The sequence below is a fragment of the Bradysia coprophila genome, assembly GCF_014529535.1.
Source record: "Bradysia coprophila strain Holo2 chromosome IV unlocalized genomic scaffold, BU_Bcop_v1 contig_84, whole genome shotgun sequence".
Lineage (NCBI taxonomy): Eukaryota > Metazoa > Arthropoda > Insecta > Diptera > Sciaridae > Bradysia > Bradysia coprophila.
The window spans coordinates 5,676,118-5,689,080 of record NW_023503376.1 but is presented as its reverse complement, the minus strand read 5'-3'; the positions used below and the strand labels follow the sequence as shown (position 1 = coordinate 5,689,080).

Here is a 12,963-nt window from a genome sequence, read left to right as displayed (position 1 = left end):
GAGAATTTTTTACTTGTTACCGCGATAACTTCCATAATTCTTATCCGATTTTCAAAGATTTTGTCTTAATCGACGAAGATTGAAAATCTTGAGGCTGAGTTTGCAGATGGATAATGTTCGAACAACGAGATGGGAGAAATGCTACACAGACGCTTTCTCTTGTTACCGCGCGATAACTTGAGTAATTTTTACCCGATTTTCAAATTTTTTGTTTTAATTGACAGAGAATGACATATTGGAGTAGTGAGTTTGGAGTAATTGTAAACATAACTTGTTTACCATGACATCTTTGCAACGGATTTCCAGAAAAATTTCTTATTTGACGAGTAGTGAAATTCTGGATTTCTGGTCTAACAATTAAGAAGTACTTCCCAAAAGAGTTTTTGCTTGCTTGAGAAACCGATAGCTCGAGTAATTCTCAGAGGCTTCAAAAATCAATTTCGACCAGTAGCGTAATTCATGTGGTTAAACTCGAACATTGGAATTTAATTGGACTAGTAATCTGGGATATACGACAATTTTTGCGTGAAATCCGTATTCTTAAAAGAATTTTTTTCGTTCCTAAAATGTTTGAACGAATGTGAACTTTGTGGCCAGAGCGAAGCGAGGGCCGTAAATCACACGAGTTATATTTTTTCAAGAGGTAGGCAGGAAATACGCCAAATTATACTCAGACGCTTTTCCTTCTTATCGTGATAACTTAAGTAATTTTTACCCGATTTTAAGTTCGTAGATGGATAATATTGGAGTAGTGAGGTTGGAGTATAATTGTAAACACAACTTGTTACCGCGACATTTTTCCAACGGATTTCCAGAAAAAAAAATTATTCGACGAGTAAGTGAATCTGGATTTCTGGTCGAACAATCTAGAAGTCTAGAACAATCTTGCTTGCTTGATAACACGATAACTCGAGTAATTCTCAGAGGCAGAATCGCAGATTTGAAAATATTAAGTGTTTTCGACCAGTATCGTAATTCATGTGATTAAATTCGAACATTGGACTTTATTGGACTGGTAATCTGCGATATACGACAATTTTGCGTGAAATCGCGTTCTTAAAAGAAATTTTTCGTTCCTAAAGTGTTTGCACGAGTGTGAATTTTGCCAGAGCCGTAATTCACATGAGTTTTTTTTTTCAAGAGGTAAGCAAGAAATGCGCCACCTGTTCAGCACTTTTAGTAGACTATATAGGAGACTCAACTAAGACATCGCTCGCTGGACCTTCAACTCATAGCTCTTTTTGTTTCTTCAGGAAATTAAATAAATATGAGTAAAATGAAGCATGTGATGACTGCTGTTTTCTGAATAAAAGAGACATCACCTTTTCATGTGACTTTAATTTTGTGATCTCAAAAACACCACCTTATTTAAAAATGGTTAGAAAACTAAGGCTGGAATTATAGAAAAAAAAATAGCCAGTCAAGGGACCTGACCCACCCAAGAGGTGGGGCCTAGTTTTATGTGCATAGAAATTGCCTGCAATACGTTTCGTGCTAATTCAGTCGGTAAAATGTGAAGAAAACATACAAAAATATGTTGCCATTCAGGTAAACAAAATTCTTGAAATGTCTGTTGTGAAGATAGTCGTAAGTGACACCACAAAACTGAAATTTTTTTGTCCGTTAATTTAAAAAATGATTTTTTTGGCTGAAGTGCTTTTATTTGAATGTGTGCATGATTCCGGTAAAATAAAATTGTGATAAAGTCACCACTATTGATGACCTTTAAAATGGCATCATTGGTTAAATATGATTGGCATAGTCTATTGTTAGTTGAATAAGCACCAAATTCCAATAAATTTCTGATTTTTCTACGCTGTGTTAAGGTTACAGGAACCTTCTGTAGATTGGTTTCGACACTGATTACAACAAGCCTATTTGTAGATCATTTATTCACTTAAAATTGTACATTCAATCCAACAATTCAGTTTACAATTCCGTCTTTTCGTCTTTCAAATACATTAAACAATCACATCGAACAGTTAATTCTGACTTACGTCTCGTTAACATAGTTCAATTCAAAATCTTAAATTCATCTCAGTCCTCAACTTCGTTCCGTCAATCAACTAGAAAAGTTTTTGCTTTCCCTTCTCTACTCCTCACTTATGCAATCGAACACAAAGTCCTATCATCAATCCGTCGAGAATATTTTTACCGTTTTGTATCACATTTTTAATAAATCACCGAACACTTCTTCTAGCAGTTGCATTACTTCCTGTTTAAAGCGTGGAAAGGGTAATGTAAGAACGCTCGACAAGCATTGTTGAATGGTGAATCCCATCCTCATCCATATTCGGTTCCAGAATATTTTATCCTGACGAAATCCTTATTCCTCAGCGTTATTGTCCTAAATAATTTAAATCTTCAGTAAGACCTCGATTTAAACAACGTGTTCCTTTCACCAACAAAGTTTACTTTGAATGTATGATCCTCAAAGAGTTAAAAATATTCTACTACTTCGAAACATCATGATAAATTTGTAGATTTTCCAGATAACGACTATCTATTAGTTATGTCATGTGTTGCATCTGTTATCGATAGCGACAAGAAAAATAAGCGATGAACTCTAAATAATGTGATGTTAATATAGGAAAACGATTGTCAAAACAAATGAAGTAAAAGATTTCGTGTCAACCAACCTAAAATTACTTAAATGAAAAGAAATATTCGACTCAATGTTTTGTCAATGATGTTGCAGATGTAACAGTTTCTTGATTTTATGAGTTAATGGCTTGATAGACAGGACTAATACTTATGTGATGTAGCTTTAGATTAGAATAGATGGTTGGAATCAATAATGTTGTGCATCCCACAAACTGAGATGAAGGATATTTTTGACTTTGAAATCTATCATGCATGTGTAGCAATGAAGGACTCACTCATAGATTATAGATGGAGCTGAAAGTCATGATGGTGACGTAATCTTATTATGGTAGTGTGTCAATTATTTAATGCCTTATAGCAAATACTTAACGACTTAGTGAAAGAAATTAGTAAGAAACTAATTAGAAAGAGACAGTGAGGATTTTTGGGAGCGAACCCGGGATCTTTAGAGAACGAGTTCAATACTCTCCCGATTGAATTAACTGGCCTTTTCGTTTAAAAATTAATCGTTTGATAAATTTTAAGCAACAAATCGGAAAAGCATCAGAAATTCCACGATAATTCGTAAACTTCACGAAAATAGACTGGATAGTCACATAATCAAGGATGGTAGTTGTACGAAAAATAATTAATTTCCAATAAATGTTTCTCTGCTGAGGCTCAAAATTCAAATTCAATTATCCGATTTCGTTCGTTCGATAATCATCATACCATTTCACTATAATAGGTAGACAGCTCAAACATTTCATCAAGAATTAATAAAAATCTCAAAAAAATCCAATAATGGAATTTCGAAATGACTCAAATTCGTTCTCAAATACAAAAAATTATTTTTTTTTCTAAATATCGAAAATAGCTTTTAATGATACCATTTCCTGTTATTATTGAAATTTTTTTTGGATAGAGCTTATCTACGGATCGCCAATTTAGCCATATGTCCATTATAAAAAATAATTTTTCTTCTTCGCCTTCTTCTGTTACTGTGTGCGGTATGAGCTCCGATATATATACAATAACTATTCAAATGCCTCTCTACCCTCACCATGGTGTAAAAAAATTGAAACCTTTTTTTTCGTTGTTCATGCATCTTTAAAGTCAAACCGAAAAAAATCTTAGAAAACATTATACAACCATTTATATCTCTTCTCAACTGATCCCTCTGTGTTGTCAATTAACAGATATCCCGACAACAGATAAACAAGGAACAAATGTCTCGGTGGTATGATTCACTTTTGTCTGCCAGGTATATTAAGGAATGTTACACACGGTGGGATGCATATATATATATATATATATATTCTATGTGTCCATAAAATTCTTCATATTACTTAAGTAATACCACTAAATGCTGACCTCTCTAATGTGCATGCCATGCATTATATACATAAATAAATATACGAAAAATGCCCACTCTTGTATTTAATGTTCAAAGTATTAATATTACTATATTGAGTTGTGATAAAACAAAAACAAAAAAAAACCAAAAATTTATTTCAGATACTAAATTATATCAAAATTGTTTTTATTGGTTAACACTTGAAAGATGAGGGAGGGGTTTTATTTCGTACACGTACGTATATATACCATACACACCACTCATCGGTAAATATATACAGAAATATAATGATCGTTCGTCGTTACTTACTTCAGAAGATCTATATATGTATACATGTCGACGGTATACCTATGTTATAGATGTATATATGCACAGTCACTGATGTGTGTAGAAGATCCATTATGTCTAAGAAGTTAAGATGTTCGTAATGTACACATATATATCCTACGAAAAAAAAGGTGCTTATAGAAGTTGCTACAACAATCAGTCAGTCGATAACGTGCGTTTTGTCGAACAAGATCACGGTTTCTCTTCTTCGGAAAATTATTTTTTTGAAAATAAAAAAGTTTTGTTTTTTCTGTTTTCGAATTTTGTTTCAAAAAAATTATCAACAGAATTGTGTGTACTCTCGGGTTATAACTGTCGCTTTTATTGTGTGTTGTTTTAGAGAACCTAGAAGAAAAGTAAACATTTTCTCCGCTCTTGTGTTAACAATAGAAAGCAAACAATTTGTTCCCATGATATGTTCTTTTGTGCGTGTTTTGACAGTGCATTGTGTTGTGCGAAACATTGGATACGATTTCACTGAGAAACTCGACAAAATTGAGTCAGTGTAACAAACAAAGGTGTGTTTTTCCTGCACAACAACAGCTAAAAAAAAAATATATTTTTGTTATCTCTTCTATGACCGTGATGGCTATTTAATAATGTAATGAAATATCAGCACAGGTTGATGGAAAAGTGTGTTTGTAAACGAAATATTTTCCGAGACGGATACTGTAACCATTTTACCTCTGTCGATAATAATATTTAAAGGGATGAGTTCATCACGACTAGTGAATCATGGTGGAATTGTGTATTTCGAATTACGGCCAGAATGCAAGCAAGTGAAGTCAAAGTTAACCAATTTAATTAGTTGATGCGTAACTGTCTTTCGAAACACTCTGATTGAAACATTCGACCAGTGAGGACATTTGCTATTTTCACTTCATATTGATGTACGTCCATAATCTCCCAATTCGATCTCCCAATCTACGTGTTCATATAGTCAGATTTAAAAGGTTATTCAGGCTTATCCCATTAATAGCATCGATCAGTCAATGAGTGTTCCTTTCTAGGATAAATTCCGCTATTTTATCTCGACATTTTGTTGGCCTCTCACCCTTTACATTTTCAAAATGAACTTGACCGCAAGCATATCAATCTACTACTTGATTTGATCTAAATATTCTAGACGGACTGTCACAAAATCTTTTACTTCGATTGTTTTTTAACTTGGATATTGTCTATATAAGACTACGTTAGCTACGCAGTTCATTAATACATTTTGTCGTCAGTGTCGATAACAGATGATAACTCGGTAGAATGCTGGAATCTGAATAGACGACACAGATGATTTTGCAATAATTATCCGGCGCAAAATTAAAATCTTTCTTTTCTAAAAATATACTTCAATAAACTGGTCAATTACGTTGATTCGCATTACATCACAGCATCACAGATCGAATTTCTCTAGCGGTTACAAAATACATTTTCAGTTATTATCATATGCGGTGCGTGTGTGAGTGTTACATTGCAGTATGCATTGTGAAACACATCGTTATTATTATGTAAATTAGGCAGAATCCAATGCATATGATTCCGAAACATTACAACGGTTCAATTCAAATTTTACGGTTTGCAGCCACAATAATTGTATGTGCTTCCATGGAAGAAATTATTGGGGGATGATCGAGTGTATGTCTTTCATTAAAATTTGCAACATTTTCGTTTGTAGTTCACTATAATGTCGCAAAAGTGATGCAAAGGCATGGGATTTTATTTAGCGAATGAGAGGTTTCCAACGCGAGTTGGAGACGAGTTCTGTAATTGAATTCGCTAAAAAAGCCTTTTAGCATAAAGTGTCCATTCCACTCAACAAAAAGTACTCCGTGAGAGAGCCGTGAGAGAGCAAGCTGTCAAATAAACAAAGAAAAAATTGAAAAAAATCATTTTTGTCTCTCACACGGAGTACTTTTTTGGTAAGAGGAAACTAAGCATAAGTTAGGAACAACGTTTTGTTTGTATTGTGCCGGAAATGAGCGACGAAGTTGCGATATTTCAACCCTAGACAAACAAAAGCCTTTTAGCATAAGTCAGGAACAACGTTTTTGCGATATTTCAACACTAGTTTCGCTTATTTCCAACGTCATTTTGGAAAAACGTTGTTCCAAATTGTGCTTATTGGCTGTTTTAGTATGCGTAAGGAAAAGTAACTATTATTTTTCTGTGCGTGTATTGTGTTACCAAACAGCATTGAACTCACCCATCGCTTAGTGATTTGCAGAATGAGAATTTTCACAATTGTAGCGGATCATAAATTGCAATTTCAAGGATATGCAGAAGGTAGAACGTATACAAACTATGGCCATGTGAACAATAACAACTCTCGAGAGCTACCCTAAAAGCTTTATTATTTTACAACTCAACAACATAGCGTTAATTAGGTATTACTGGAAGGACTTGCTTAATGATGTTTTTATGATGTGGAACAGGTCGAAACCCTAGATGTCTTGATAAGACAACATTTTTTGTGTTTTTTCTTTGTCACTTAAGTGGCAAAGAAATTCAACAAACATTTTGAAGAATTAAATTTTTCGGATAATTCGTCGAACTGTTGAGGAGGCAAATTTAAGTGTGTATGTGTGTGTGTGTTATTCGATTGTATGGGAATTTCCATTCGAATTGTGAACAAGGGTCTTCAAAAGTTGAAGAGAGTACCGAAACAGATCTGTTGGTCATTGTTAAGCGAACAGTAAACGGACTATTAACTCTTTGAACAATAGAGTCGTGTTGTCAATTGTTACACTATTTTTTACTACCCCAAATGTGATAAATGCCAGGTCTTTTTCTGATGATAAAATTAACTTTTGTGACAATATCCCTGTTATATGGTTACGGTGATAGGTAGACTCTTAACGACACAGTCCGCGTGTGGAAATTCACGCTATCCGCGGTATCCTGGATACCGGGAAGTTTTCAGAAAAATTCTTTAGATACCGGGAAATCGAAAAAATCGGGAAAAATATGTGGCGAAAAATCAAATTTACGATTTTGGATACCGGGAAATTTGACTCGGATACCGGGAAGAAAACAAAATTTCCACACGCGACACAGTCAACGACTGGAATGTCTTTCTACAATATTAATGTACTTTTAAGGAATATGACGATGGGATGAGTGCTGTTCACGGACGGAGCCAAAAATCTCTGATCTTCGGTTTTGCATACATCTAGTACTTCAACCTTGATAGTTCAAAATTGAGAACTTGAAAAAACTATAAAAAAATTGAATTATCACAGATCGAGACCAGGGAATTCTTTGCTCTTATTGCCTCCTATCAGCAACTCTAATAATCAATTCGTAAAGACAAAAAAGACCTCACCAAAACACTCTTGCTGTTCAAAATTTCACAGCAGCTGCATACTGTTCAATAAAGCAATATTGAAGCAAGGCGTGATGTCAGTTTTTTTTTTGCCGAAGATCAGTTGGGTACCGAAAAGAAAATTTAAAGGTTGGACGGACGTAAGATTGATGTCTTTAAACAGCTTGGTTTGTTGTATCGGTTCATTGTTATTTTTAATCGGTTGATGAAGAGGTTTTCTCAGAGCAAATGTTATCCATTTCACTGAGAGTAGATGGTAGTGGTTAACCTTGACATTTTCGTATGTTAACAGCCCAATAAAAATTACCTCAGTTCTATTACCATAGTGGGAATTTCTAACCGATATTCTCCGATTTTCCGATTAAATAATTCACCAATTAATTTGCTAATCGAGCAATTAGCTTGCAAATAAAACTGAACTTGTACACACACACACACATGTTCGCACACATTCTTTCGCGAAAGCGAAATATTTATTTTTAATTCAACAAAAAAATTTATTAGCTAAATTTATCGCAGTTATGATTGAAATCAACATTCACGTAAATCAAGTTTGTCAATGGGGTAAACTTCATCATAAATTTTGTTAATAACACGCTCTCATATGCCAGTCAATTTGTAATATAATATTCAATCGAACGTTCGAGTTTTATAGTTTGCATTAAAAAGAGTTTCGAACGTATGGAGTCTCCTATAATTTTATGTGCTAGCCGTTTCGCATTCATATAATAAATTTCAAGAACTACCAAAACTTTTCAACATTTTTTTTTATCGATAATTGGGTACTAACCGAAATGGGTAGTTTGCAGCTTAACTGAAAAAGTTTAACCGGTGCAGAATGTTGCGGAGAATATTGTTCGATGTAATTAAATTTCTGTTTGAGCTTGCACTTGTAAAGTTTACAAAACGAAATTGCATTCTGATCGTGAAAAAAAATCACCAGATGCTGAATAAATAGCAAATATTCATCGAATTACGTAGACGAAAAATACCTTGCGTTATTTGCGATGACATGGAATCATACAGAAATTGAATATAATTTCTTGAACTTAATGTTTTATTGTCGTCGTATACGAATCAAGAAAATAATTTTTGTGTAAAATTCAAGCGAAATTTATGATTTTCATTTCTAATTCTGCGTTATCCATACAGTGAACGACATCTCAAATGTCTCACTGTCAAATTTTTCTGAGAATTTTATTGTGTCATTGCAAATTCACAATGACATTCTCTGAAAAAAATGACAGTGAGACATGTCGTTCACTGTATCTGAAAACTGGGAGTTGTTTTGGGTAAGGATCTACTGGAAATTTTGTCGATTTATATGCCATTCCCATCATTTGTCTATGTGGAAAGTGTGGAAATGTAACATATTCTCCGTAAAGATTCGAGCCAAACTTTATTCAAGGCTGCATTTGAGGAGTTTACGCTGGGCCCGTTATCGCAAACTTTGCTATAATTTTTTTTCCGATGCAGCCCAGTGAAAAAATGGCGATCGACGTAACCTTCAAACCTAACCTTTCTCAGTCTTAAAGCGAATCAATCTTCTTCTAAAAAACTGAATTCTAAGACTTATGTAGACTAATCTGTCTTTTTTAATGTGATTTCACCGCATTTTCTCACATTTTGACGAATTTTTCTAGTTTTTTTTTTCAATTTCACCAAAAACCTTTTTTTGTTAAATTAAGGAAAGAATGGGCAAATGTTTTCCTGCAAATTATTCTCTCCAATTCTCTCCACTATTTATTGACCACAACGCAGTCCTGATAGAAACGGCTAGTCATCTGCTATCAACAATGACGACAATAATATGCTATTAACTCTTGGTAGTTTTCTCTTTTATAACGAAATGTATGATAGAAGTTTTGAAGGTATAGATTTTGTGTGAAATACTTCACACAAATGAAGTAATAGTTATTTACATGACAAGTGACAAAAAGTTGAAAAGTAAAGTTTTTGTGTGAATTATGTTGATCCGAGGCGAAGCCGAGGTCAATAAACAGACTAAAACGAGTCAATTTGCGAATTCATGAACCTTGAAAATTGATTTTTTTTAGTTTAAATTTAACTTATAAATTTTTGAGACTGCCTTGACCATCCCTGGCCAGCTATCGATCAAAATATGGTCAATTTACATAACTCGTAACACTACTTTCCTGATCACTATCAGCGACAAAAATATTTCCTCAGAACTGTTACGGTTGGAGGCAGTGAAATTTCAGCATGAATTTGCTTCAGCTGTTTTTCAGACGATCCACACACACAATCAAAACTGTTTGAACGGCTTTATACCGTTTTACGATACCATGCCCGTGCATGTAGCAGCTTCAACCACATAAACAGTTTTGATTGTATGTGTGGATCAGTTGACAAACAGCTAAAGAAAATTCATTCAGAAAGTTCTCTTCCTCTGACTGTATGTTTAAAGATTTGCAGACCGAAAAAATCAGCTATTTCTACTTGTGTATGCGAGTCACATCGACCCGAATCCTTTCATTTTTTTGGTACCATAAAATCTTAAGTGTCTGGACGACGTCTCAAGTCCATGATCAATGGACTTTCTATCAAAAATCGATTTTCATTCTATTACGAATGCAGTGGTCTCAAAGTATCAAAAGACTGGTCTACCCCAATATTTCGATTCGATTACCGTCTTTATCGGACCAGTTTAAACGTGTTTTGACTTCAAGTGTAAAATACCAAAGCAATTGTAAAATAGCCGATCCTAGCAATTCGCAATCTGCCACTCGTTAAAGTTGAACCACGCATTTGTTGATAACTTGTCCAGATTGCAGTCGTTTTTGTATGCATTCATAATACAAATCCCATTTTACACTTGTGCCTTTGTTGAAAATTAGTGTGATGTCACCTCCGAAAGACGAAGATTAACCATCACCCAATAAATGTTCTTCGACAGATCTATTTCTCAGATCACAAATTTCTTTTTCCCTTTTTTTTTTAAAGAAGTTGTGATATCTAGATGATATTTTCAAAAACTAATTTAGAGAATTTAAGGGAAAAAAAAGGTTATCAATTTTAACTAATGACGAAATACGACCCGAGGTGGTCGCTTTTTTTTATGACAAACTTCCTTGTGAGTGAAATTTTTCGTGTATATTTGTATAAGGTTAGAGAAATATCGGCATGTCCAATATATCGTTAAATAGATTGGAACCGTATACCTTTTAAAACAATAATCTATTTACAAAACGTCACTCCGAATCCTCATTTATCTTTTTACCTTTATTTTTCGAGTAGAAATCAAAATCGTACAAAATCATAGTTGTTGGGCAGGTAGATTTTGTGTTTGTAGAAAGTACACTCTTAACAACAATTATTTTCTGTTACATCCTATTGTTAGCAGTGCAATGGTATTGGTATTGGTATATCTACTACCATACATAACATTAGCATGGCATAATACTATATATAGCCAGCATACAAAAGGTGTACATAATTTATGTCCATATAAATACCTTTTGTTAACAAACTGCGCAGACCGTGGTTTTTAACAGAAAATGTTTATAATTTAATTATAACACAAAAACACACACTTAAAGTTAACGAAAGACGAAAAAAAAAACTTTTTATTTCTCGTAGATTCGTAGGAATTAGTCATAGATGAAAACCGCCTATAATATGCTAAGAAGATGTTGTAACGGCCAGACTATGTATGTTATACCGTGTTTGGGAATCAAATTAAATAATTTTCGTTGTGTCGTCTCTGCGTCTGAGACAACAATTTTATATTCAGTGTTTAAGTTGTGAATTGGAAATGCCGATCTTATTTCATTTGTTAAAAAAAAGTTTCACCGAAGGCGTATTAATGTCTCTCAAGAATGTTGTTTTATGTACGAAATGACCGACGATTCAACGTTTTATGGACACTGAATATCGTCAGAATACTTAACTGTAAAATATACAACGTTGATGATTATTATTGTTGTCCAATTAAAACAAATTTAAGCCTCTCAACGACCTTATGTGAGAACGTCTCATTAATCAAAATTTTTTCTTTCGTTTTTTTTTTTCAGCGCTGCGATCGACCATGCGCGCTTGGCTATTTGTCCTCGCAGTGCTGGCGACTTTTAAAGAAATAGTGCAAGTTGCTAGCACAGATAATCTCGAACCAGACAAATTGGAACAAATTGAGAAATCATTAATTTCATTGCTGGGAATGGAACGACGACCGAAAATAATTGATCGAACGAAAATTGTTATACCAGACGAACTACAAGATATATTCAACGAAATGATGACTGGCCATTATGCAATGGATTCAGTTAGTTTACCGATGCCAGGTGTTCATGCCAAGTCAGCCAATACGATTAGGTGTTTTCAACATGAAGGTACGTGGTTATTTCGAGAGAGAGAGAATTGGTGTCTCGTATCAATCAATTCAAGTATCTTGTTAGGGATTGTGTTCACAAATGACATCTGCGTTTGTGGGGAAGGGGGTGTTGATGAACACATCTTCATACAAAAATATCTTCTTCTTTGAAAAATTGCAGGTAAAGGTAGAGGGTGTCTAAAAACACAGGAAAAATTGCGAGCGTCATTTATTAACGTTCCTATAGACTGAGAGTCTACGTGCTCATCAGTTCTTTATAAAACGATTTCAAATGTAATCCCTTTCGTTACACAACCTAAGTGGTTCGTTCTGGCACTTTTACTTTTGCGATCTAGGAGGACCACAACGAGGGTAGAGACTGTGCACAGTGCGGTTGAATGAATTTTAACTGATCATTTCGATGCAATTTTGATATTTTTGGATATTATTAGTCAGCCCTGAACAAGGTTAAACAAAAAATTTTGATTTTGATCCGTACCGTCGGTGACAGTGGTGCATGGCCCATCCTGTCTACAGAGAGAGTGGCGGAAAACTGGTTGTGGTTGCAAACGGTAGTGCCTGAAATTTTAATAACAATTGTACAAAAATTCGGTACCATAAGTGCAAGGGAAGCCGGCACAGACACGCTAAATTTAAAAAAACGTGATTTTCAAACAGTCATAGTCACAAAATTTCGTCGTGGAAGGACACATTTCACTTATTCACGCAACATATCGGCACTGTTGACATGAGTCATTGCATCTGTGGTGTCGATGGACAGCTGAGACTTCCAGCAATTCAGAATTAACCATTTTAAATTCAAAGAATTTTAATAAGTGTGTTTCAGGTGCCTCTGAAACTCGCAAATTTTACCAAATATGAGGGGAAAACTTTGAGCTACTGTCGGCCTCTATGTAGTTGATCTCCAAAAATAATTTTTTGGTCATTGGTAGAGGAGATGTTGTTGATCCCTCAAGTATCCACGCTACTATGACTGTTTAAAAATCACGTTTTTTCAACTTTAGCGTGTCTCTGCCGGCTTCACTTGCA

The 12,963-nt window shown here is 34.4% G+C and overlaps 1 protein-coding gene across 4 annotated transcripts in view; it reads left to right on the top strand.

The window, feature by feature from the left end:
* Positions 1-12,963, top strand: part of LOC119072877 (protein decapentaplegic) — a 44,782-nt gene that overhangs the window by 30,287 nt on the left and 1,532 nt on the right. For 3 of the 4 annotated variants that reach the window (XM_037178186.1, XM_037178187.1, XM_037178185.1), the window contains one exon: positions 11,618-11,932. In XM_037178186.1, coding sequence (XP_037034081.1) covers positions 11,632-11,932 — 301 coding nt within the window. In that variant the 5' untranslated portion in view covers positions 11,618-11,631. Of the gene's footprint in view, positions 1-4,570; positions 4,786-11,617; positions 11,933-12,963 lie in introns of those variants that run through there. The other variant, XM_037178188.1, reaches the window with a different exon arrangement.